This window comes from Onychostruthus taczanowskii, unplaced genomic scaffold (genome assembly GCF_017590055.1).
Source record: "Onychostruthus taczanowskii isolate IOZ18803 unplaced genomic scaffold, ASM1759005v1 scaffold207, whole genome shotgun sequence".
NCBI lineage: Eukaryota > Metazoa > Chordata > Aves > Passeriformes > Passeridae > Onychostruthus > Onychostruthus taczanowskii.
In genome coordinates this window covers 560,254-584,889 of record NW_024499318.1, presented here as the reverse complement: position 1 = coordinate 584,889, position 24,636 = coordinate 560,254, and the positions used below count along the sequence as shown (strand labels likewise).

General features: G+C 59.0%; 3 protein-coding genes across 4 annotated transcripts in view; all 3 read right to left on the bottom strand.

The window, feature by feature from the left end:
• The window catches only part of SV2A (synaptic vesicle glycoprotein 2A), an 8,297-nt gene extending 1,327 nt beyond the window's left edge, over positions 1-6,970 (bottom strand). Inside the window, exons 1-11 of the mRNA XM_041404050.1 lie at positions 6,391-6,970; positions 5,458-5,638; positions 4,356-4,507; positions 4,146-4,279; positions 3,743-3,832; positions 3,444-3,554; positions 3,276-3,364; positions 2,705-2,869; positions 2,473-2,606; positions 1,921-2,124; positions 1,193-1,352 (exon numbers count right to left, since the gene is read on the bottom strand). Of these exons, the coding sequence (XP_041259984.1) occupies positions 1,193-1,352; positions 1,921-2,124; positions 2,473-2,606; positions 2,705-2,869; positions 3,276-3,364; positions 3,444-3,554; positions 3,743-3,832; positions 4,146-4,279; positions 4,356-4,507; positions 5,458-5,638; positions 6,391-6,970 (2,000 nt within the window). The remainder of the gene's footprint in view (positions 1-1,192; positions 1,353-1,920; positions 2,125-2,472; positions 2,607-2,704; positions 2,870-3,275; positions 3,365-3,443; positions 3,555-3,742; positions 3,833-4,145; positions 4,280-4,355; positions 4,508-5,457; positions 5,639-6,390) is intronic.
• A 1,072-nt stretch (positions 6,971-8,042) lies between these two features.
• SF3B4 (splicing factor 3b subunit 4) lies at positions 8,043-18,750 on the bottom strand. The gene is made up of 7 exons (XM_041404029.1): positions 18,582-18,750; positions 18,069-18,197; positions 16,417-16,959; positions 14,191-14,250; positions 12,230-12,400; positions 11,582-11,740; positions 8,043-8,059 (listed from the first exon to the last, which is right to left on the bottom strand). Exons 1-7 carry the CDS (start codon positions 18,613-18,615, stop codon positions 8,043-8,045), a joined length of 1,113 nt encoding a protein of 370 aa, XP_041259963.1. The 5' UTR covers positions 18,616-18,750.
• A 282-nt stretch (positions 18,751-19,032) lies between these two features.
• Positions 19,033-24,198, bottom strand: MTMR11 (myotubularin related protein 11). 2 transcript variants are annotated; one of them, XM_041404073.1, is made up of 15 exons: positions 23,470-24,198; positions 23,273-23,388; positions 22,898-22,970; positions 22,668-22,810; positions 22,322-22,557; positions 22,141-22,228; positions 21,970-22,058; positions 21,734-21,855; positions 21,579-21,642; positions 21,172-21,242; positions 20,915-21,090; positions 20,551-20,721; positions 20,181-20,372; positions 19,703-19,963; positions 19,033-19,191 (listed from the first exon to the last, which is right to left on the bottom strand). In XM_041404073.1, the coding sequence occupies exons 1-15, from the start codon at positions 23,657-23,659 to the stop codon at positions 19,096-19,098; spliced, it is 2,088 nt and encodes a 695-aa protein (XP_041260007.1). In that variant the 5' UTR covers positions 23,660-24,198; the 3' UTR covers positions 19,033-19,095. The 2 variants fall into 2 exon arrangements, with proteins under 2 accessions (XP_041260007.1, XP_041260006.1); XM_041404072.1 differs by having other exon boundaries at positions 23,273-24,198.
• Between the last annotated feature and the right edge of the window lie 438 nt (positions 24,199-24,636).

The window sequence follows — 24,636 nt, the reverse complement described above, 5'->3', positions numbered from 1 at the left end:
CTGAAATGGGCACCCAGCACCCCAAAATGGGAACTCCAAACACTTAGATTGGCATTCAGCACCCCAAAATGGGAACTGAAAGCCCTGAAATGGGCACCCAGCACCCCAAAATGGGAACTCCAAACCTTTAGACTGGCATCCAGCACCCCAAAATGGGAACTGAAAGCTCTGAAACGGGCACCCAGCACCCCAAAATTGGAACTCCAAACCCTTAGACTGCCATCCAGCACCCCCAAATTGGAACTCCAAACACTTAGATGGGCATCCAGCACCCCAAAATGGGAACTCCAAACCCTGAGACTGGCATCCAGCACCCCAAAAAGAGAACTCAAAGCCCTGAAATGGGCACCCAGCACCCCAAAACTGGAACTCCAAACACTTAGATTGGCATCCAGCACCCCAAAATTGGAGCTCCAAACACTTAGATTGGCATTCAGCACCTCAGCACCCCAAAGTGGAAACTCAAAGCCCTGAAATGTGCACCCAGCACCCCAAAAAATGGGAACTCCAAACCTTTAGATTGGCACCCAGCACCCCAAAATGGGAACTCAAAGCCCTGAAATGGGCACCCAGCACCCCAAAATGGGAACTCCAAACCTTTAGATTGGCACCCAGCACCCCAAAATGGGAACTCAAAGCCCTGAAATGGGCACCCAGCACCCCAAAATGGGAACTCCAAACCTTTAGATTGGCATCCAGCACCCCAAAATTGGAACTCCAAACCCTTAGACTGGCATCCAGCACCCTAAAATTGGAGCTCCAAACACTTAGATTGGCATCCAGCACCCTAAAATTGGAGCTCCAAACCCTTAGATTGGCATTCAGCACCCCAAAAATGGGAACTCAAAGCCCTGAAATGGGCACCCAGCACCCCAAAATGGGAACTCCAAACCTTTAGATTGGCATCCAGCACCCCAAAATTGGAACTCCAAACCCTTAGACTGGCATCCAGCACCCCAAAATTGGAGCTCCAAACCCTTAGACTGGCATCCAGCACCCCAAAATTGGAGATCCTAACACTTAGACTGGCATCCACCACCCCAAAAAGAGAAATCAAAGCCCTGAAATGGGCACCCAGCACCCCAAAATGGGAGCTCCAAACCCTAAAATGGGCACCCAGCACCCCAAAACTTCACTCCTTTCACCCAAAACCTCACTCCTTGCCCCCAAAATCTCCGTGCCAGGCCCCCACCTCTTGTCAGAGGGGTACAGCTCCACGGTGAGCACGTCGAGCGCGTTCCAGGAGGCGATGCTGACCCCCCCAAAGAGGCAGAGCAGGGCGATCATGGCAGACTCGCTGTTCCCAAAGGACAGGAAGAAGCAGCTGATGCAGGACATGACGCTGGAGCCGGCTGGGGGCACACGTGGACACGTCAGAGCGCGGGGAAACTGAGGCACGAGGTGGGACTGGGCGGGGCTGACAGTCCCAAAAGGGAGAGGGAGGTGGGGGTGACCCACCAGGAGGTCCCCAAAAGGTCACCAGAGATGGAGGTGGGAGGAGGATCAGGAAAGTCCCCAAAGGGTAAAGGTGATGGTGGTGGGTCAAGAGATAGTCCCCCCCACCAGGAGGTCCCCAAAAGGTCACCAGAGATGGAGGTGACCAACACGTGGGAGGAGGATCAGGAAAGTCCCCAAAAGGGTGATGGAGGTGGGGTGACCAACAGGATAAAGGTGTTGGTGGTGGGTCAAGAGATGGGGGTGACCCACCAGGAGGTCCCCAAAAGGTCACCAGAGATGGAGGTGACCAACACGTGGGAGGAGGATCAGGAAAGTCCCCAAAAGGGTGATGGAGGTGGGGTGACCAACAGGGTAAAGGTGTTGGTAGTGGGTCAAGAAGACCAAGAGCCTGGTTTGGGCTGGAAGGCACCTCCAGGACCCCCAGCCCCACCGAGGCTGCCCCCAGCCCGTCCCGTTGCCCACCCAGCATGCGCAGGCGGCCGATCTTGTCCATGAGCAGGGCCGAGACGATGTTTCCAGGGAGCACAGCCAGGGTGCCCAGGAAGCTGACAAAGTAGATCATGTAGGCGTTGTTGTCGTCGCTGAAGTCCAGCTGGCAGCCCTCCTTGTTGTGCAGGAACGTGCTGTTCACCACCCGGCTGTTGATGAACTTGTACTCGAACAGATCTGGGGGGACAGAGGGCCACGGGGTCACCCCATCTCCGTGCACACCTGTTCTGGCCTCTCCCACCACACCTGGTGGGTCAACCACACCTCCATCACCTCCTTGGGGACCACCCTGGTCCTTATCTCCACCACCCCAACTCCATCGTGCCACTGGGGACCTTCCTCCAAGATGGTGGCTCACCCCCATCTCCACCAAAACCCTGGGGAGATCACATTATCTCGACCACCCCAACTCCACCGTGCCACTGAGGACTTTCCTGACCTTCCTCCAAGCTGGTGGCCCACCCCCATCTCCATCAAATCTGGGGGCCACCTTGGTGGATCCTCCCGGGGATCCCATTCCCCCACCTGTGTTGTAGAAGACGGTGGAGATGAAGGTGCAGTTCTTGAAGAAGGTGTTGCTGGAAGTGATGTCCTCGAAGTAACACTCCTCAAAGAGCGAGTCCTCGAACGTCACCGACTTCATCTTCAGCCCGATGAACCTGCACGGGGGGACGGGAGGGAGACCCCCGATGCCCCCCACCCCTGTGCTGGGCAGCCCCAAGCTCAGCAACCCCAGGCTCAGCCTCCCCTCACTCACTTGTCGTTGAAATACTCCCCGCCACGGTGCACCTGGTTCTCCAGGGTGAAGTTGAAGGTGAAGTGCCGAACCTTCTCGCGCGTGAAGAGCTTCGTGCGCGACGCGTACTCGATGCTCTGCAGGTGCTTGATCATGTCCGGGAACCACACGGTGAGCCCGTAGTAGCTGTGGGGACAGGGGTGAGCGGGCACCACACACCTGGGCTCGTCAGAGCTGGCCCAGGGCTCCCAGGGCCAGCCCAGTGATGCTTGTTCCATCCCATCCCACTCGGTGCTGCCCCGTGCCATCCCATGGATCCCATTAATCCCATCCCATGGATCCCATTAATCCCATCCCATCGATCCCATCCCATGGATCCCATCCCATCCCATGGATCCCATCAATCCTATCCCAAGGATCCCATTAATCCTATCCCATGAATCCCATCCCATCCCATGGATCCCATCAAACCCATCCCATCGATCCCATGATCCCATCCCACTGACCCCATCCCATCTCACTGATCCCATCCCATCCCATGGATCCCATTAATCCCATCCCATTGATCCCATCCCATCCCACCCCGCAGCACCTGAAGGACATGGTGAACCACACCGCCATCATCATCAGCGTCACCCGCCGGTACTCGGGCACGAAGCACTGCTGGAAGTTGCTCCAGACCTGCAGAGGGACACGGGGGGTGACAAGGACATGGCAGGTGGCAGGGGGCGCAGAGAGCCCGGGGTGGCCCTGGCCTCACCTGCTGGGACAGGTTGAGGCATCGGACCAGCCAGCGCCGGTACCACGTCCCCGTGTCCGACTGGATCTCGATCAGCTCGTCCTCCCGCTTGATGGTCTTGATGTGGGTGACCTGTGGGTGGGACAGATTGGGGACACCAGGAAGCACCGCCTTGTGCCTCAGTTTCCCCACCTGTTACAGCAACATTCCCCAGGCTGTGCTTTTCCCAGAGGTGGGAATTGCACCCTTGCTGCTGGGGGACACCCCACCCTTGCCTGGGGTGCTGGGGACCCCAAGGCTCAGCCCTAGGGGGTCCTTACCGAGAAGACCCTCTCGGGGTGGCCCTTGGCCCTCATGTTGGTGTCATGGACCTGCTTCAGCACCATCCAGGCCTCGTCGTGCTTCCCGTTCTGTGAGGGCAGGGACAGGTCACCCTGGGACACCCCAAACTGGACCCTGACCCCCCATCAGGGGTCCCTGCCTGGGTTCCACCACCCACCTGGGTCCTGCCACCCCCCCGGCGATCCCTCCCCCATCTTCATCACCTCCTCAGGGTCCCCCCCATCCCTCTGGGTCCCATCACCCACTTGGGAAGTTCCTGCCCCGTTCCACCCCTCTCCAAAACCCATCTGGGGCTTCCTGTCCAGGCCTCACCACCCCCTGGGCGTCCCCTCCAGGTCCCTGATGCACCCCCGGTTCCCCGAACGCCCCCCCAGACCCCACCTCCAGGTAGAAGCGCGGGCTCTCCGGCATGGTGGTGAGCGCCCCGATGGCGAAGACCGAGGGGAAGGCGCAGACGAGGACAAAAACCCTCCAGCTGTGGAATTGGTACGCAGAGCCCATCTGGAAGCTCCAGCCTGGACAGGGACAGGACACGGCGGTGGGGCCGAGCCCCGGCGCACCCCCTGCGTGCCACCAGCCCAGGGCTCCTACCGTAGTGGGGGATGATGGCCCAGGCCATGGCGGAAGCGTAGATGCCCCCGATCATCCAGAACATGCAGAGCCAGCTCAGGTGCTCCCCGCGCTTCTCCTGCGCCAGGAACTCCGAGAAGTAGGAGAAGACGATGGGGATGGAGCCGCCGATGCTGGGGATGGAGGGGAGGGAGCGGCGTCACCCCCTGCCCCACGGCCCACCACACACAGCAGGGAGATCGGCCCCCGCTCTGGGGGTCCCTGTGTGGCCTTCACATTTCCTGCAAAAACCCCTTTTGCCAGGATTTTTCTCCTGGGAAGCTGAGAAGCCTCAGGGGAAAAGGAAAGCAGTAATTATCTGATTTGCTTCTCCCGTGTTTTGCTGCTTTGGAATGGGTTTGGAGATCGTTTACCCACAGGTGATCGTTTCGTTGCTTTCACGTGAATTGTTTTGACTCAATGGCCAATCAGTGCCAAGCCGTGTCAGGACTCTGGAGAGAGTCACGAGCTTTCATTGTCATCTTTTTAACCTTCTGTAAGTATCCTCTCTGTGTTCTTTAGCATACAGAAAGGATACTTTAGTATAGTTTAGTTTAGCATAGTATAGTTAATATATAGTAGAGTTTACCATTCCTTAGTATAGTTTAGTTTAGCATAGTATAGTTAATATATAGTAGAGTTTACCATTCTTTAGTATAGTTTAGTTTAGCACAGTATAGTTTATATATAATATAGTTTAGCATTCTTTAGTATAGTTTAGTTTAGCACAGTATAGTTTATATATAATATAGTTTACCATTCTTTAGTATAGTTTTGTTTAGCATAGTATAGTTTATACATAGTATAGTTTACCATTCTTTAGTATAGTTTAGTTTAGCATAGTATAGTTTATATATAATATAGTTTAGCATTCTTTAGTATAGTTTTGTTTAGCATAGTATAGTTTATACATAGTATAGTTTACCATTCTTTAGTATAGTTTAGTTTAGCATAGTATAGTTTATATATAATATAGTTTACCATTCTTTACCATAACATAGTATCACAAAATAATAAATTTCAGATTCATCTCCCCTTCCTTCATCTGGGGCCAAGGCAAATACATCAGCTGGGCCCCCCTTACCCCACGCCCGAGAGCAGGCGGCAGAAGAGGAAGGTGCCGTAGCCCTGGACGAAGGAGGAGAAGAAGGCGAAGACGCTGTTGACGGAGAGGGAGATGAGGAGGCACTGCCTTCGGCCCAGCCGGTCGGCCAGCCCGCCCCACACGAACGCGCCCACCATCATGCCCAGGTACACGATGAGTCCTGGGGAGGGGGGGGACACACACAGCCAGGTCAGTGCTGGGGGACACAAGGACCTGCACCCCGAGTCACCCGGGGGAGGGAGAGCATCCTGGGCGCTTGGGCAGGGACCCTCTCCTCAAAACGCTGGGTCCCCTTGAAGGGAGGGGGCCTGGGCTGTTGTCCCCCTGATCTGCTCAGGGACTGTGGGACATGGGGGGCAGATGTGCCACCAGGACCCCCACACCCACTCCTGTCCCAAGATTGCCACATCTCAGGGATGGGGGGCACTGGTGTCCCCTGGGGTTTGGGGGGGTCTCAGGCTCCAGCAGGCGTCACAGGGAAGGGGGAAGCAATGGAACAAAGCCCCCCGTGGCCCCCCAAAGGCAGTCTCAACATCCAGTCAGCCCAAATTCCTGAGCTCGCTCCCCGCAGCTGCCTCGTGTGGGGACCAGTGTGGGACTGGGAGGAGGATGGTGGGAGCCCTCACCGGGGGGGGTCCTGCATCCCTCCCCATCCCCACATCCCTTCCTGGACCCCACACCCCACGGCCTCACTGCCTCCCAATTCTTCCTGTGTTCTTCCATAGCCCCCCCACACCTTCCCGAGCCCCCCGTGTCCTTCCCCATCCCCACCCTCCTGTGCTCCTCTGCCCCCACGTGTCCCCCTACACTCCACATCTCTCTCTGCATCCCCACACCTCCCAGCGCCCCTCCTGTCCCCCCCACCCACGACTCCCACACCCCCCTACCTGCCCCCCGCGCCCCTCTCCTCACCCAGCATGCCCTTGTTGGAGTCGGAGAGGCACATGTCCTTCTCGGCGCTGGGCAGCACGAAGCCCACCACAAAGATCTCCACGCCGTCAGCCATGAGGGCCAGGCCCAGGACAAAGTAGAGGGTCCACTGGAATCGGCCGTGGCCGCACTCCTGCAGGATGAGCTCGTACTGCTGCGCCAGCTCCTCCCTGTCCTTCCTCCGCTGCCCCTCGCTGTCGTCGAAAGCGCCGGCGGCCGCCGCGGCCCCCAGGCGCTCCCCCCCCTTCAGCGACTCCTGCCGGGGGATCCCTTGGTACTCGCCCTCGTAGATCTCGTCCTCCTCATCGTGGCCTTCAGTGGCGTCGCTGGACACCCCCTCCTCCTCGTTGGCCCCCTCGCCCCCCCGGTAGTAGCCGTCCTGGGGCGCGTAGTCTTCATCGTCCTCCTCCTCCTCGAAGCGGGAGTAGGAGCGCCGGGTGTACTCGTCCTGCACTCGGTCCATGCCCCGGCTCACCTTCTTGGCCGCGTGCTTCTTCACCTCCTTGGCGATGTCCTTGGCGCCGCGGATGAACGCGGTCCGGTCCCGGAACGACTCGTCCATGGCGTCCTTGGGGCTGGGACGGGGCGCTGGCGGTGCAGGGGGTGTCTCTGCCTTGGGGGGGCTGCGCCCTCAAGCCCGGGGTGAGGGGAGAGGGGTGGTGGAGCTACCCATCCGTGGAATGGGGTGTGGGAGGACCCTGGGTGCCAGCCTGGACCTGGGGAGCCCAGAGAAAACCAGGCTGAGGTTGGGTGGGGGTGGCCCTGCGTTCCACTTTGCATTTTTTTTTCCGTCTCAGATGGAAGCAGGAGGATTTGGGGACCCCCCCCCCCCTCGGTGAAGCAGCAGGTGGGGGCTGGAGTGGGGACAGGCTGGCTCCATGCCAGCCCCCTTCCCCTCACCTGGGGGGCTCCAGCTGCCACAGTTCACTGGGACCCCCCTGGATCCATCCCTTCTGCCCTCATCCCGAAGCACAGGGGGAGCTGGGGGGACATCAGGGGCACGGCTGCCCCTGAGCATCCCCACTCCATCCCCCCAAAAATCAAGGCCATTAGCAGGTCTGCTCCCCATTTCCCTGAGCACCACAGGGAGGATGAGGGGGTCAGCCCCCAAGGGTCCCCAAACCCTCCCAGCACCACCTTGGCTGCGTGGCTCAGGGGACAGGAGCCCCTCAGAGGACCCCTGGGGGGGTCCCTGGAGTGACAGTGACCCGAGTGTGCCAGGCCACGCTCACTGCAGGAGCTGCCAGGCAGGATTTACAGTGGGAAACGCCAGCACTGGCAGATGCTGACCCGGCCAAAGGGGGCTGGGGGGGTACCACGAGTCCCCTGGGGACAGCAGAGGGGCATCCAAACACCTGGGGGTGGCATCTCCATGTCCCCTCACATCCCAGCATCCCACCCCCTCTTCCCCACACCCACTGCACAGAGCCCGGCTCAGCTCGTGACAGGGATGGACCCGCAGCCCCCCAGCCCGATGCTGCTGCTCCTCCACCCTCGGGGGCCGTCGTGACCCCCCCCCCAAGTGCTATTTTTATCGCCGGCCAGGCGGGAAGGAGCTGCGGGCAGAGGGACGCAGCCGGCGACGTGTCCCCCCCTGCCCAGGCGAGGGGACAGGGCACGCAGGGATGCTAAATTTAGCTCTTTGGGAACCCTGCAGGGAGGGGGGCTGCGGCACGGCATGGGCCCCCACTCCCGAGCAGAGGCAGGCAGGTGGTTTTACGGGATAAAACGACAAATCCCCCCCCCTTGTCGTCCCCTCTGGCTGCAGGGAGACCCCAGTCCCCTCCCCAGGGCTCCTGGAAGGGGCCGATCCATGAGCAAGGTCATTTTGCTCCAGCCAGGTTCGCGCTTCCCTTCGGAACCTCCCCGTGTGGGGCCGGCATTCCACAGCCCGGGAGGTGCTGGGGGGCCCGGGAGGAGGAATGGGGGAGCACGGAGAGGCCGGGTGCACGGTGAGGAAGAGGATGGGCTGGGGGAGCAAGGTCACGGCTGGCTCGGTGGCAGAGAGCGGCCGTACAAACCAGGGAGCCGCGAGCGGCCGAGCCGACGCCAGGAGCCAGAGCTGGCTGAGATCGGGGGGTTTGACCCCACGAGAGAGGCAGAAATCCCCCAGACCACAGTCCCTGAAATGCGGGAGCCAGGGAGGACCCCAAAAAACGCCCGTTTTGGGGGCTGAACACGCCGCTGGCCCTGCAGCCCCGTCGTGCCGTTGGACAGCTCTGGACAAGGTTATGGGGTCTGGATCTGTCTCCTCCTGCCACGCATCCAAGAGGAGCCGAGGATCGATGCAACCGTGCACCCCAAAACCCCCGGGAGTCCCACGCTGGGGGGGCTGCATTCCCCCCTCACCCCCCCGCAGCCCCCAGCCTCCCTGCGGAACGCCAGGAACATGGCGACACGGGGGAAGAGTTGGGAATCGCTCATGTCCAAGGTCACCCCCCAACATCCCCCCCTGCTACCCCTTCCCCAAAAACCCCCCGGTCGCCCCCTCCCATCCCTGCGGCGAATTCCCGATCCCCTCCGGCTGCTCTGCGGCCACAGGCGCGGGGGGAGGGATGAGAGGATCCCCCAAAAACGCACATCCAAAGGCAGAGCCGGGCTCCGGAGAAGGTTTTCCAGGACAAAATGGCCACAGCAAGTGGGGAAAGGGAAGCCGAACCCCGAATCCACCAGCGAGGACGCCGATTAGCGCCGCGGGGAGGGGGGATGCGGGGTATAAACCCATTTTGTTCCCCCTTACCTGGCTCAGCCCTCTCCAGCTCCTTCCCGGTGCCGGCGAGGGGGATGCTCCGGCGAGGAAGGATGCTCGGGGAAGGGATGCGGAGAGGAAAAAGAGGATGCTCCGGCAGCGAAACGGAGAGACGGGAGCTCCCGGGTACCGGCGCTACCGCCGCAGCCTCCGCCGCACACACGGAGCGCTGGGAGAGTCCATCGGCGCAGCCCCGGGAAGGGAGGGATCAACCGCGGCACGCGGAGAACCGGGGGGGCTCGGCGGGGGCGGGGGGCTCGGCCCACCCCGGGGCGGCGGGGGGGAGCGATGGATCTCCCGGGATGCGCAAGCGGAGCTCGGGGTTCCCGGGATGGAGCTGCCGGGATGGAGCCGCTCCGGAGGATGCGGATGGATGGGGGGCATCGACCGGGGACCCCCCCACCCAGACCCCCGGAGCTCTCGGAGAAGCTCAGCCCGCCCCCGCCCCCGTCACGGCTGAGTCACGGCCTCCGCGGGGCTGGATTGGGATTTTTTGGGATCAAATCGTCCCCGCCTGGGCTGGTCAGACTCGGCCCCGAGGCTACAGCGCGACACAAAAGCCACCGATGGATTTTTTTTTTTTTTAGGGAATTTTTAGGGCTGGAGATGGACATTGCAGCACGGGGTGTTCAAAGCCACCCCCGTTTCTCATGGATGGATTCCCGAGGGTGGGAAATTGGGAGCTGCAGCTCTCCAGCCCCAAAACCCCGGGGTGCTGGCTGCTCCTGGGACTGGCTGAGCTCAGACTGGGGGGGATTTGGGGTGCCCCCACAAGGAAAATATTCCCTGACCCCTTCACTGGCATTCCAATGTTCCCTGGGCCACTTCATCCTGCACCCCAACATTCCCAGAGCCCCAACCTTCCCTGCATCCCTGCAGGGAGCTGACCCTCCCCAACTTCCAGGGTGCCAACCCCAAAGCCTCACACTCTGTCAGGATCCATCCAAACCAGCACTTCACCCCTCAGATGGAAAAACAGGGATGGGGACCACTCTGCACTGGGAAGGATTTGAAACCCAGGAGCTGAGAAATAATTGTGATGTTCATCTTTGGGGGGGGGGAAAATACCAAAAAAACAAAAAGGAGGATGGAAGTGCAGGAGAAGGCTGGCGGTGGAGGAAATGGGCAGCACCGGGATCCAGGCTGTGCCCTCCAGGGATCACAGGGAGGGGACAAGGAGTGCCACATCCTCAGGCACCCTGTGACTCATGTGCCACTGTCAGCACAGAGCCCCCGGCGTGTTTTCGTGGGTCATCAGAGGGAACAGGCTTGGCAGCAGGACAGGGAATGGCTCCTCTTGTCTTGAGGGCTCCATCCAGCCCAAAACACAGGGAATGGGGTGAAAACAGGGAGAAAATGGGAGGGGAGAAAATCAGGGCTGACAGAGGACTGCAGTCAGGGGGAAGAGAGGATGTGACTGGGAATGGCAGGGTAACACCAGGGGTGATGGGATAAAACGGGGTGACAGTGGATGCCTCCAGGGGAGAAGAGGATGGTGATGATGATGATGATGATGATGATGGTGTCCGTGCAGGGAGATCGGCTGCCCCGGGTGGATCCTGGTGGCTTCCATGACTGAGGAGCAGGGAAATGCCACCCTGGGGCTCCCTGCATCCTGACAGGAATCTCTGGATTCTGGAGATCTCCTCGGCCCCTTGGCACCACAGGGAAGCCCCATTCCCACAGCACACATCCCACTCCTGACACTTAAATCCACACATTCCACCAGTCCACGTGGGGTTCTCCCCACACTTCTGGATGTGAAGGATCAGGAGGGGCTTCCAGACCCATCCAGACCCCCATCCAGACCCCTGGGCTCCCACCTGGCTGTAGGAAGACAACCCTGGGATGAAGAAGCAAGCAGCAAATTCCCACTTCCATGTCCCCCCACAAACTCCCAGCTCTTGGGGGCTCTGGCATTGCCCAGGGGCAGGAGAAGCCTTTTGAAGATTTCCCAGGGGAATCTTTGACTTTGGCTAAACCTTGGCACCAAAATATTCCACGGTCAAACCTCAGCTCCCTGGATCTGGCCAGCTCAAGAATGGGAATCCAGACATTTCCTTGGAGCAGCTGAAGAGAGCACACTCTTCCAGGCTTACAGGTGGAGCAGGGATCAGCTCTGCCCCAAATCCCTCCAGCCTGGTTCTTCCCAATGGCCCAAGCAGGGAAAAGATCTCAGTCCCAATCCAAAAAACACTTTTGGTTCCCAAATCCTTTATTTGCAAGTGGGTGGTCGCTGCTTTCCATACAAAACCAACAAAATCCAGTAAAAAGAAGCTTGGAAAAGCTTCCAGGGAAAGAAGAGAAACAGGAGATGGGGAGAAGGAAAATTAACACTATAAAAACAAATGAGGGGAAGAAGTGGGGAGGGAAGGGAGGAGCAGGGCATGGCCCCCAGCCCTTGGCAGGAGTGGGAATGCTGACACCAGGGGCTGTGGAAGGATGGGGAGCAGAGAGCCCCCCCCTCCTCAGGGCAGGGGTCCTCGCAGGGGGCCACGAGGGGGGACTCCAGGGGGTCTCTGAGCCGGTCGAGGGGGCAGTGGGACCCTCTGAGCCCGTGGTGCGGCAGCGGCCCGGGGGGACCTGTGGGGGACAGGGGGGTCAGAGCCAGAAGAAAGGACAGAGCCCCCCCAAACCCCCTGGAGGAACACCATCCACCAGCCCAAACCCACCTCCCAAACTTCCCTGGGGGTGCCCACCCTACCCACACCCAGGGTGCCACATGCAGCAGGTGCCCCCCCAGCTTGGCAAACTCTCCCCAGACCCAGGAATTGCTCCAAAAACCAAAAAGGGGCATCCAAACCCCCCCAAAGCTGTGGATATCCCCATGGTGGGGTGCAGGGTCACAATGAGGAAGTTCTGTGAAGACCCCAAACTTCCCTGGGGGTGCCCCCCCCACACCCAGGGGTGCCACATGCAGCAGGTGCCCCCCCAGCTTGGCAAACTCCCCCCAGAGTCAGGAATTGCTCCAAAAAACAAAAAGGGGCATCCGGGGGGTGGGTGCCAGGTCCCCCAGGTTTTGCTTCACACCCCTCCTCCTCCTCCTCATCCCACAAAACAGACCCCACTCACCCATTGGAGATCCAAAGTGTGGCCCCCGAGGGGGGAGCCCCATGGGGGGGGGCCCAGGGTGTGGCATTCCCGGGGGGGGCCGGGGGGGTGGCTGTCCTCCAGAGCCTGGTGGTCCTGGGTGGTGCTGCCCCATGCCAGGTGGCCCGTGGTGCACCTGCATGGGTGGCATTCCTAGGGGGAGGATGGAGTTAGGGGTGCCAGGAAGCAGCTCTGGGCACCCTCAGGAAGAAAGGGGGGGGGGGCCCGGGGTGTGGCATTCCCGGGGGGGGCCGGGGGGGTGGCTGTCCTCCAGAGCCTGGTGGTCCTGGGTGGTGCTGCCCCATGCCAGGTGGCCCGTGGTGCACCTGCATGGGTGGCATTCCTAGGGGGAGGATGGAGTTAGGGGTGCCAGGAAGCAGCTCTGGGCACCCCCAGGAAGCAAAATTCCAGGTGGGTCTGGAATTCCAGTTGGGTCTGGGATCCCAGCTGGGTCTGGAAATCATGGGTGCAGAGGGGCTTCTGCTGCCAAAAAAAGGGTTAAAGAGAAGGGAACACGGAGTTTACAGCAAGAAGAAAGGGTTTGGATGCAAGTGGTGGGAAAAGAGATGGCACAGAGAGTGTGTGCACCCTGAGACAGTGAGGAATCCCCATCCCTGGAGAATTTGGACAAGCTCCCAAAGCAATCCAAAGGTGGAGGTTGCCCTGCTCTGACTGGGGCAGCCAGGGCTCTCCCAAACTTCCTTTCTCCCAATTATCCCATTAAAAAAACACCAAACCAATGATTCTTTGCTCCCAAGCCTGGTTTTCCCTGGCCAGGTGTAATTGGCTCTGCTCAGGCCCTGCAGCATCTGTTCCTGGCATGGCCAGAGTAGGATCACACAAAGCTCCCTAATTAGGGTGGCTCTGGAGCCACAGGATCAAACAAATCCCAGAGAATCATTAAACTGCACATTTCACAACATCTGTGCTGTTGAACACAGAGCTGAGATGCAGACACTGCTCCTTCCCAGGACCACAGGGCCAAAATGTGGGGAATCATGGAAAAAACTGGTTTCATTCAATTATGAATGCCAAAATCAGCTCCTGCCTTCCTTCTCTGCATCCCTGCCTTCCTCCCTTCCCGTGTCCCTGCCTCCCACACCTTCCCAACTGAAGGCAAGACCTCCTCTCCCTGCTCAGGTGCCTCCCAGACAGAAACAACCTCCTGACCTCCCCAGATCCTTCAGCAATCACAATCCCCACTCAGAGAGTATTTCACTATCTTGATAATTATCAAAAAATCAAAAAAATGGATGGTACGTGCTTAATTCCTTAAATGGACCAGTCAGTTAATTAGTTCTAATTCAGTAACAAAATAATTTGTGTTCGAATTGTTTGAAGTGTCTAGCAGGAAGGGAAGGGAAAAGGAAGGAGAAAGGGAAGAAAAAGGACAGAGGAAAGGAGAGAGGAAAAAGGGAAGGGAAAAGTCTGCCTTCCTTCTCTGCATCCCTGCCTTCCTCCCTTCCCGTGTCCCTGCCTCCCACACCTTCCCAACTGAAGGCAAAACCTCCTCTCCCTGCTCAGGTGCCTCCCAGACAGAAACAACCTCCTGACCTCCCCAGATCCTTCAGCAATCACAATCCCCACTCAGAGAGTATTTCACTATCTTGATAATTATCAAAAATCCAAAAAATGGATGGCACGTGCTTAATTCCTTAACTGGACCAGTCAGTTAATTAGTTCTAATTCAGTAACAAAATAATTTGTGTTCGAATTGTTTGAAGTGTCTAGCAGGAAGGGAAGGGAAAAGGAAGGAGAAAGGGAAGGAAAAGGATTTGTGTTCGAATTGTTTGAAGTGTCTAGCAGGAAGGGAAGGGAAAAGGAAGGAGAAAGGGAAGAAAAAGGACAGAGGAAAGGAGAGAGGAAAAAGGGAAGGGAAAAGGAGAGGAGAGAGGAAAGGTAAGGAAAAAGGGAAGGGAAGGGAAGGGTGGCGGGGGGCATGCCGGGGGGCAGCGCTCCGGGCGGCGGCACCGGCGGCGGGAAGGAGCCCGGGGGAGGCAGGCCTGGAACACAAAGCAGAATTCCCCCCCCGGGTGTCATTTCCTTACAGCAGGAACACCAAAAACACAACGCCAGTGTGTGGTGGGTGTGAATCCACGTGTCTGCTTTGCAGAGGAAGAGAAAAATCCACGAATTCCTCACTTTATTCAACCATAAATCAAACTGAGCGGCCACAGGCCACAGCAGGACCCATGTTTAAATAAGGGCCTGAAAATGGGAGAAAAACAGTCACAACCAAGTGTCACCCAAACCAGGGTAAGCTGGACCACACGGTGCCACTTAACGAGGTTTCTAGAGCAGCACACAAAAATTAATTGCTCAAGAATTGTTATTCCCTTTTTTTTTAAGATGCCGCACGTTGGGCGCCAAAATCTGTCTTGGTTTGGAAAGATAGGTGTGTGCTAAGCAAGGCAGGAGCCTGCCCTAAAATGGAAAATAAATAAAATTAATAAATAAAATTAATAAATGAAAATTAAAATAAATGAAATAAACCCTCTCCCTCCAAATTGCTATCAATTCTAAAGGAGGAGGGGGACTGTGGCAGCAGCTCTCTGGCCACAGAGAGCAGGCACAGACTTTCCCAGGATTTTCCTGGGAGATTTTCTCTGAGAAAGCTCAGAGAAAAGAATTAAAACAATTCTTAATTACAACAATTCTTAATTAAAACAATTCTTAATTAAAACAATTCTTATCTCCGTTTGCTGCACCTGTTGTTAGGCACAGGTGGAACGTGTTACGGAGATTTGTTTACCAAAGGGTGGTTTGTTAATTGCATACTGGTGATTGGTGTTTGATTAATTAGGCAAAGACTGTCTGGGACTGTCTGTAAGGGTTACAAGTTTTTTAAGAATATTGTATAATATAGTAGAATACAGGTCAGGGATTAAAAAAAAAAAAAAACAAAAAAAACAACAACAAAACAGAAAAACTCAGGAAAGAGGTGAGAAATGCAGCATTCACATTCTCTGAAAAAATCTCTTTGCCCAGGATTTTTCTCCTGGGAAGCTGAGAAGCCTCAAAAAAGGAAAACAATTCTCATCTCATTTGTGCTCATGTGTGGAATGTGTCTGGGGGCTGTTTACCCACAGGTGATTGCCTGAATAAACCCTGGTGTGAGCTGTTTTGGCTCCGTGGTCAATCAGTGCCAAGCTGTGTCAGCACTCTGAAGAGAGCCACCAGTTTTCATTATTATCATTTTAGCATTCAGTAAGTATCTTTTGTGTATTCTTTAAGTATCAGATATAGGTGTATATAAAGTATCTGATACAAATAATATATATAAGTATCTGATACTTAAAGAGTCACGAGTTTTTATTACTATCTTTTTAATATTCAGTAAGTATCTTTTGTGTATTCTATAAGTATCAGATATAGGTGTATATAAAGTATCTGATACAACTAATTTATATAAGTATCTGATACTTAGAGCTTTCATTACTATCATTTTAGCATTCAGTAAATATCTTTTATGTCTTCTTTAAATAAGTATCAGATAAAAGTATATATAAAGTATCTGATACAACTAATTTATATAAGTATCTGATACTTAAAGAGTTTTCATTACTATCATTTTAGCATTCAGTAAATATCTTTTATGTCTTCTTTAAATAAGTATCAGATAAAAGTATATATAAAGTATCTGATACATATAATATAAATATATATGACTTAAAGAGTCACGAGTTTTTATTACTATATTTTTAATATTCAGTAAGTATCTTTTCTGTATAAGTATCAGATAAAAGTACATATAAAGTATCTGATACAAATAATATATATATAAGTATCTGATACTTAAAGAGTTTTCATTACTATCTTTTTAGCATTCAGTATCTTTTGTGTATTCTTTAACTATCAGATATAAGTATATATAAAGTATCTGATACTCAGTTTTCATTACTATCCTTTTAGCATTCAGTATCTTTTGTGTATTCTTTAAGTAAGTATCAGATATAAATACTACACAGAAGATACAGATAGATGCTGGAGATACTACAGAGAACAGACTCACTAAGTATCTATTCTGTATAGTATTTTTTACCATCACATAGCATTATAAAGCAATAAATTAGCCTTCTAATGAAGAGAACACAGCCTTCACTGGGGCACCCCCGAAAACACAACCGGAATTTGAGCACCAGCACCCCCAGCCCTGCCCCGTCACCCACCTGGGGGGGTGACGCCGGGCCCCAGCGCGGTGACCACGGGCGCGGGCACGGACGGGGGCGGCGGCGCGTCGGCGAACAGCTGGTGAGGCCTGTCAGCCTGGGACAGGGGGTTCTGGGCCGCCAGCAGCCGCTCGGCCGCCGAGCCGTGCCGCTCGCCCTTGGAGTCCTTCTTGAAGGCGTAGGACACGGTGATGGGCCGGTTGCACAGGTACTGCCCGTTCATGGCCTCGATGGCCGCGTCCGAGGCGTCGAAGCTGGCGAAGTTGATGAAGGCGTAACCCTTGGAGTTGCCCGTGTCGGGGTCCCTCATGATCTTGGGGGTCTGCAGGATGACCCCGAAGGCGCTGAAGGTGTCGTAGAGGAGCTTCTCGTCGATCTCGGGGTCCAGGTTGCCGATGAAGATGTTGGCCCCCACGTCCAGGTTCTTGTTGTGGGCCGAGGCCTTGTTGACCCGGATGGGTTTGCCGTAGAGCTTGATCATGTTCATGATCTTGATGGCGTAGTCGGCGTCCTCCTCGCTCAGGAACTCCACGAAGCCGTACCCTGGGGGACCCCAAAGGGGCTCAACACGGCTCAGAGGGGTTTCACAGGGGACCCCAAAAGGGTTTCAGGACAGAAATCCAGAAGATTTCCCCTGGACCCCAAAAGGGTTTCAGGACAGAAAGCCAAAAGATTTCCCTGGACCCCAAAAGGGTTTCAGGACAGAAAGCCAAAAGATTTCCCTGGACCCCAAAAGGGTTTCAGGACAGAAATCCAGAAGATTTCCCCCACACCCCAAAAGTATTTCAGGACAGAAAGCCAAAAAATTTCCCCTGGACCCCAAAAGGACTTCAGGACAGAAATCCTGCACCCCAAAAGGATTTCAGGACAGAAATCCAAAAGATTTCCCCTGGACCCCAAAAGGATTTCAGGACAGAAATCCTGCACCCCAAAAGGATTTCAGGACAGAAATCCAAAAGATTTCCCCTGGACCCCAAAAGGATTTCAGGACAGAATCCCCCCACACCCCCCCACCTGATTTAAAACCCAGCTCATTGAAAACCCCATTTAATTATTGACTGAAACCCCCCTGATTTTATTTTAATATCACCTAATACTTGATTCAATCCCCACCTCATTTAAACCATACAAGTAGGAATGTGCTCCCCCCGTTGATGGAGTGACTCAATTATTCTTTGTCTGCTAAAAAATTTTAAAAAAAGGCCAGAAGTTTCTCTCCTCAATTTGGTAAAAAGACACCTCATAAGGCTTTTAAGATTACACCTCAGACTTAGGGCTGCCAATTAGACAGAGACCAAAAAGTCCTGCCTAATTAATGCACTACAAAAAGAAGAGAACAAAATAAAAAAATTGCTTTTGTGGAGTGTTTAGCAAGAGCAAGAACCTCTCACACTTAGCTCAGTTTTTTCTCTATAAGAGCTTTGATATTTTGCCTTTTATTACACCTTTTTTTCTGTTTCCAACCCTACCTCAAAAACCATCCTGTTACTTTTACGCAGATTTATCTCAGGTGTGACAGGTTCTCTGAGAGCTCCTAAGACCTAACTCCAAGAGAAACCCACCACTCCCGCGGGACAGAGGGCGATCCCCCCTCTTCCCCAGCCCGACCCCCGCCCCGCTCTGCCCCTCGGTGCCATTTGGGGGTCCCTCACCCTGGTGCTGGCCCGTCACCCGGTCCTTGGGCATGTGCGTGTTGACCACCGGCCCGGCCTGCAGGAAGAGCTCCCAGAGCAGGGGCTCGCTGACCTTCTCGTCCAGGCCCCCCACGTACACCGTGGCATCTGCGAGGAACCGAGGTCAGCGCCGGGACCCCCACAAACGCGAACCCCCCGCCCCGGCCAGACTTTAATCCACGAAGCCCCCCACCCCCCTCTTTTTCCTTCGGGAAAAAAACACAGCCCACCACCACCCCGGAGCTCCGCCGGTGCCTCCCTCCGTGTCCCCCGGAGCCCCAAATCGCCTCCAGCGCCTCCCAGGCCGCGCCGAGTTCCCCTCATTCCCCTCAGAATGCAGCCACAGCACCCCCGCGGTCCCCACGCGCCCCGCACGCCCCTAGCGCACCCAAGGCCTCCCCAGCACCGCCGCCGTGTCCCCCTGAGTGCCCGCAGCGCTCCCGCAGTCCCGCCGTGCCCCCGGTGCCCCCGGGCCCGTCCCGCCGCTCGCACCCTGGTTCCGCTCCGAGATCGGCCCCGCCGCCATCTTCTCCCGCTCCCCGCGCGCGGCGCCGCACGCACGCCCGCTACGTGCGTGACGTCAACGCGCAAGCCAGGCGTCAGAGGGAGGGGGCCGGAAGTGGCTCCGTGAGGGGAAGGCGCGGCCGCCATCTTGGGTGTGGGCAAGGTGCCGCTGCCCTTCCCTCTGTCGCGACATGGCCCTTCTCTCGCGACATGGCCTTGCTGTCGCGACATGGCCCTCGCGGCCAGGAGGGCCCTCAGTACCGGAGGTCTGGGCTCCCGCAGCGTCCTCGTCCCATCCCCATTGCAGTCCCCATCCCTCAGCTCCTGGAGCCTCATGGAGGCAGCGCAAATTTAATGGAAACACCGAGACCCCGCAGCGTCCGTCCAGCATCGGGGACCCCTCGGGAGCCGCCGCTCATCCCCTTCCCCGCGCTGCCAAGGCCCAGAGGTAGCCGGGGAAGGCTGCCAAGGCCCGAGGGGTCCTGGGTGGGCTCCGGTGTCCTCAGTGGGGTCTCCGCAGGTTGCAGGCACCGAGCCGCTCCTGGAGCAGCCGCAGCTCCTCAGCCAGCCCGGCCAGGGATGGGGCCGAGCGCCCGCGCTGCGGGGAGAGCACGGGCAGCACGGCGTGGGGACACGGGACACGGGGCAGGGACGGGAGAGGAGCACGGGGGGCAGAATGTGGGGAGGGTGGGGGGTTCATCGTGGGACAGGGACACGGGGCTGGAAACACGGGGCAGAACGGCCGGCACAGGACAGGGTATGATGGATGGACATGGGGTCTGTCTGTCCATCTCTCCATCCATCATCCATCATCCATCCATCCATCATCCATCATCCATCCATCCATCCATCCATCATCCATCCATCCATCATCCATCCATCCATCCATCATCCATCCATCCATCATCCATCATCCATCATCCATCCATCCATCATCCATCATCCATCATCCATCCATCCATCCATCATCCATCCATCATCCATCCTCATCCTCAGCCCAAGCAGCGGAACAGGGCTGAGACCCCCCAAACTGGGACCCCCCAAACTGGGACCCCCCAAAGCCATCCCCCCAGTCCGCAGGCCTCCCCGTGCCTCAGTTTCCCCAGTACCTGTTCCTGGGGCAGCCCCCTGAGGTAGCAGCGGTGCCAGAGGCGGATGCAGGGCCCAGCAGTGCAGGGCAGCAGCAGCCCCGGGGGGGGCTGGCGTGTCCCCAAGAGCCCCCCCTGTGTCCCCTGGCTGTCTGAAGGGGCCACCCGGAGTGGGGGGCGCAGGGGGGGGCGGCTCCACCAGGGCAGGGGGTGGGGGCTCAAGGAGCCCTTAGCCAGCGTCAGCACCAGCCTGGGGCTCCCCCACGGGCAGGGGTCTGCGGGCTGGGAAAGGGGGAGCAGGAATTAGGAAAAATTAAAACAAAGAGGAGGAAAAATTTTTTTAAAAAGGGGAAAAATCCCCTTTTGGGATTTTCCATCAAAGGGAAAACAGGGGAGGAAAAGTGAGGTGAAAAAATAGGGGCTGAAAAAACAGGAATGGGGGCAAACAACAGGGATTGGGGGAAGGGAGGGTGCAGCCCCCCGGGGCAGCCCCACTCACCGTGCCCGGGCTCGGGGACTCAGCAGGGCCCGGGGGTCCCAGGGGGTTCCGGAACTGCTCGCGCTGCTGCCGGGTGTAGCGCCGGCCCCAGGCCCAGACCGGGGGGAAGCTGCAGGGGCGGGGGTCTCCCCTGTGCCCCCCGGGGTCCTGCCAGCCCCCCATGGGCCGGTAGGTCTGGCTGGGGAGCCGCAGCTGCAGGGAGTGCACAATTTAGGATGGGGAAACTGAGGCACGGAAGGGGGAAACAAAGGGTAAAATCTGGGGGTGCCCATCCCCAGTTTGGAATGGGGAGGGTGAAACTGAGACAGAGCAAGGAGAAGGGGTGAAACGGGGGGGTTTGGGGGTGCAGCAGTGCTCCCCTGCCCCTCACCAGGCCGCTGTGGCCCCGCTGGCGCTGGCAGCTGAAGCGGAAAGTGCTGAAGGAGGGGCTGAAGCTGCTGTCGTGGAGCGCCAGCAGAAAAGCCTCGGTGAAGCCAAAATCCGCCGGGAATTGCCACAGGAGCTGCCACGTGCAGTCCAGGAACAGCAGGAACACGGGGGCCTGGGGGGGAATACGAGATGGGGGGGGTCTCACCTCCTCCCGGGGGGCAGGAGTGGGGGTCTCACCCCCTCCCGGGGGGCAGGAGTGGGGGTCTCACCCCCCCCCGTGGGGCAGGAGTGGGGGTCTCACCCCCTCCCGGGGGGCAGGAGTGGGGGTCTCACCCCCCCCCGGGGGGCAGGAGTGGGGGTCTCACCTCCTCCCGGGGGCTGTCCTGGCCCAGCAGCCCCAGCCGGTGTGGGAAGGGGTGCCCGGCTGCCACCCACTCCCTCTGCACCAGGCTCTGGAAGCCGGGCAGGGAGCGGGCGTGGGGGTCCCCCAGGAGCTGCACCAGAGAGGCCAGGAGGCAGTTCAGGTCCCGGTCCGAGGGTTCTGGGGGGACAAGGTGGTGAGGAGGGGTCCCCTCTGCAGCCCCCTCCCCTCCTTTTCCAGCCCCCAGGCTGGTGTCCCCACCTTGCAGCACCACGGAGCAGCGCCTCCCTGCCAGCAGCGACGCCACCTCCGCTGCTTTTCTCAGGCAGGAGCTGGGGGGAAAAGCAGGGGTTCAGGGCACCCCAAAATGTCACACGGGTGGCTCATGCCCCCACCACAATGCCCCCGTCGCCCCACGGTGCCAGGTGGGTTGGGGGGGACATTCCACCCACGGATTTAGGGTGGTTTTTCCCCAAAATACCTCCCTGCACCCCAAAATCCCCCTTGTCCCCTGTGCACCGGACGTGCTGGCTCATGCCCCCACCACAATGCCCCCGTCGCCCCACGGTGCCAGGTGGGTTGGGGGGGACATTCCACCCACGGATTTAGGGTGGTTTTTCCCCAAAATACCTCCCTGCACCCCAAAATCCCCCTTGTCCCCTGCGCACCGGACGTGGTCCAGCCAGCGTGTCCCCTCCAAGGCCGAGAGCCACTTCTCCTCTGCCACTGCACCTGCATCCCACGGGATGAGCTTTCAGAGGGGGTGAAGCCCAGCCCCCCCGGGGGGTTTGGGGGTCCCCGGGGTCCCCCTGGTGCCACTTACCTGGCAGGCAGAGCGCCCGCAGCCTCAGGTGGGCGAGCTGGATGTCGGCCAGCGTGGGCAGCTCGGCCGTGTCGGCCAACACGCAGGGCCCACGGCCCCCCAGCAGCAGCTCCTCCAGGCACCTGGGGGGCACAGGGAGCCCCGGGTGGGGCCAGGTTGGGGGCACAGGGAGCCCCGGGTGGGGCCGGGCCGGGGGCACACCCTCAGCCCCCCACCCCAGACCCCCTGGCACCCACCTCACGTCCTCGCTGCCTGGCTCTGAGGCCGGGTGAAAGCTGGCGGCTCTCAGCAGGTCCCCCCCACCCGGGTGGTGCCAGCACAGGCGCTGCAAGAAAAACGGGGTGAAGCCCCCACATCCCCCCCCAACCAGTGCCCCCCACCCTGCCAGGGCCTGCCCAGGCACTCACAGGCACCCGTCGCTCCTGGAAGTGGGCAAAGGTTCGCTTGAGGTCGTGGTCCAGAAGCCCACTGGGCACCCAGAGGTACTGGGGGAGGCTGTGGGAAGGTGGGAAAGAGGGTGGGGTCCCCCCAAATCTCAGGGGCCATTTCCGGGGCTCAGACAGAGCTGGGGGACCCGCGGGGCTGTACCTGGGGGCCATGTCGAAGCGCTCATTGACGGCGCTCACCCTCCAGCCCGCAGCGCCGAGACGCTGCAGCTCCTTCTCCCAGTCCCGCAGGCTCTCGAAGAGCAGCGTGGTGGACGAGCCTTCCTCATCCTCATCCTCCTCTGGCGGGGCCGGGGCTTCACCAGGGCTGGCCCAGCCATCAGCAGCATCCCCCAGCCACGCAGCCTCCTCCCGTGCCTGCGCGATGGCATTGGCCACCTGCCAGGGCAGCCGGGGGTGGGCTGTGAGGTGGGAGCCCCCCGGCCTTCCTCAGAACCGCGGGGTGCCCCGGAGGGGGGGTCCAAACCCTCTGCACCTCCCTGGCGTACCCGGAACGCCTGCGGAGCCAGCCCGTTCTCGGGGAAGGAGAAGCGGAGCAGGCGGAAATCCCGGCAGAAGACGGCGAGCTCCTCGGGGATGAACTTGAGGGTGGAGGCGGCCGTCAGCACCTTGGGCTTGGAGAAGCTGCTGGCTGGGGTCGGGGGGCGAGGCTGTGAGAGCAGCTGAGACCCCAGAGCTGCCCAGCTCACCCCTCGTGCCCCCCAGGTGTCCCCAGTACCTGCCACCAGTTTGTGGATGCAGGGCAGGGCCACCTCGTCCTCAGAGCGGAGGAGGCCACGGGAGCTGGGAGCCTGTGGGAGAGTGGGGAGGGCTGGAAAGTGTCCCGGAGTGTCCCCCCAGTCCCAGGGAGGGTGGTGCGGGTGGATCTGCACCTGTGTCCCTTGTCCCCAACTATGTCCTGCAGTGAGGAGTTCCCAGGGTGAACACGGTGGGTTCTGCAGTCAAGGAGCCAGGATGGGCTGGGATGGGGTCGGGATGCGCTGGGATGGGGTCGCGCCGGGGCAGGGCCCCCCCCGGGCAGGCGGCGCGGGGCCCCGCGGTCCCTCTCCCGCCGTTCCCGCTGTTCCCGGTGTTCCCGGTGTTCCCGCCGCACCTGGCCGGGCAGGAAGGCGAGGCGGCGGTTGGTGCAGAGCAGCGTCCCCGGGACGGAGCCGCCGCCGTTCCCGCAGCGCTGCCGGGCGCCCGCCGCCTCCTCGAGCACCCGCTCCCCTGCGGGGAGACCGACTCTGGGTCCGGGGCTCCGAGCGCCCCGAGCCTCCCCAAAACCCCCGGCCCCCACCCCGGCCCTACCTGGGAGCCCGGGGAAGGTCGGGCGGCCGCCGCCCGGGGCCCCGCTCATGGCGCAGGGACTTTGGCCGGGCGGGCCCGGAGCGCCGGGGCCGGAGCGGCCCGGGAAAGAGCCCCGAGCGCCCGGCCCGGCTCCGGCATCCCGCCCTCTACTCCGGCATCCCGCCCTCCCCTGGCATCCCTGCCCCGGCATCCCGCCCCTTGGGGCCCGGGATTCCACTCATCCCGACCCCTCGGGGCCCGGCATTCCGCCCCCCGCCGTCGGTGGGAAAGAGGGGGAGCCGGGGGCCGGGAGCTCCGCAGGCTCCCCCGGGCACCCCAGAAGTTCAGCGTTGGGGTGGGGGTACAGACCCAGCGACCCCGTCAGGGACGGGCGGTTCTGGGGTCCCGCAAGCGCTGCCCAGTGCAGGGGAGCCCCCAGACCCCGTCAGCAGCGGGGCGGGAGGGGGCCCGGGGCCCCTCCCGGCACACGGCAGGAGGAGCTGCTCGGTGACTCACGGCAGAAGCACGGAGCCTTCTCCTCCTCCCAGCCCTGCACCGGCTCCCAAGCCAAGCCCAGGCCCGCCGAGCCCCCCGCCCCACACCGGGCAGCAGGTGGGTGGTGGCCCCGGGGCCACCTGTGCCACCCCGCGCTGCCACCAAACCTCCGGGCACCCCAGAGCCCGAGGCAGCAGTGCCAGCTCGCGGCAGGGTAAATCCCGACAGAGCCCAGGCACGCGGAAAACTCAACGGAGCTCCAGTCCCAGCTGGGATTCCTGCTGTATTTCCCCCAGATTTTGGGGGGGGGATTGCTTTGGAGGCTGCAGCTCGTGCACCCCAGTTTTCCTCCTGCAGCAGGATCACCTGGCAGAGGTTCCCGGGGACTTGGAAAAGCTTTTGGCTCTGGCACCTGGCAGATGAGAGGAATTTCCTGGAAGCTTTGAGCCCAGAGATGCTCCGAGCCAGGACGGGGTCAGTCGAGGCCACGGCTGGAGGAAAGATCCTGGAGGAAAATCATCCAGCACAGAGGTGGAGCTGGGCATGGAGTGTCCCCCCACAATGCCAGGAAGAAGGAAAAACAGGGAGCTGGGAGAGAAAATCCCAAGGGAAACTGCTCCCGGGGTCCCACCTTCCACAATCCATCTCCAACCGCCCCCAAAGCTCTTTTTCCTCTTTCATTTAAAGCTTCAG

Excerpts from the sequence above, each read along its gene's own strand:
- SF3B4 (XM_041404029.1), bottom strand. The coding sequence starts at position 18,615 with ATGGCGGCGGGGCCGATCTCGGAGCGGAACCAGG. Across the intron at positions 14,251-16,416 it reads GCCCGGCGTCACCCCCCCAG|GCCTGCCTCCCCCGGGCTCC; the intron begins GTGGGTGACGGG and ends TTTGTGTTCCAG. Across the intron at positions 11,741-12,229 it reads ACACTTTGGATCTCCAATGG|GTCCCCCCGGGCCGCTGCCG; the intron begins GTGAGTGGGGTC and ends TGTCCCCCACAG.
- MTMR11 (XM_041404072.1), bottom strand. The coding sequence starts at position 23,659 with ATGCCGGGGCAGGGATGCCAGGGGAGGGCGGGATGCCGGAGTAGAGGG. Across the intron at positions 22,971-23,272 it reads TCGCCTTCCTGCCCGGCCAG|GCTCCCAGCTCCCGTGGCCT; the intron begins GTGCGGCGGGAA and ends ACTCTCCCACAG. Across the intron at positions 22,558-22,667 it reads TGGCTCCGCAGGCGTTCCGG|GTGGCCAATGCCATCGCGCA; the intron begins GTACGCCAGGGA and ends CTGCCCTGGCAG.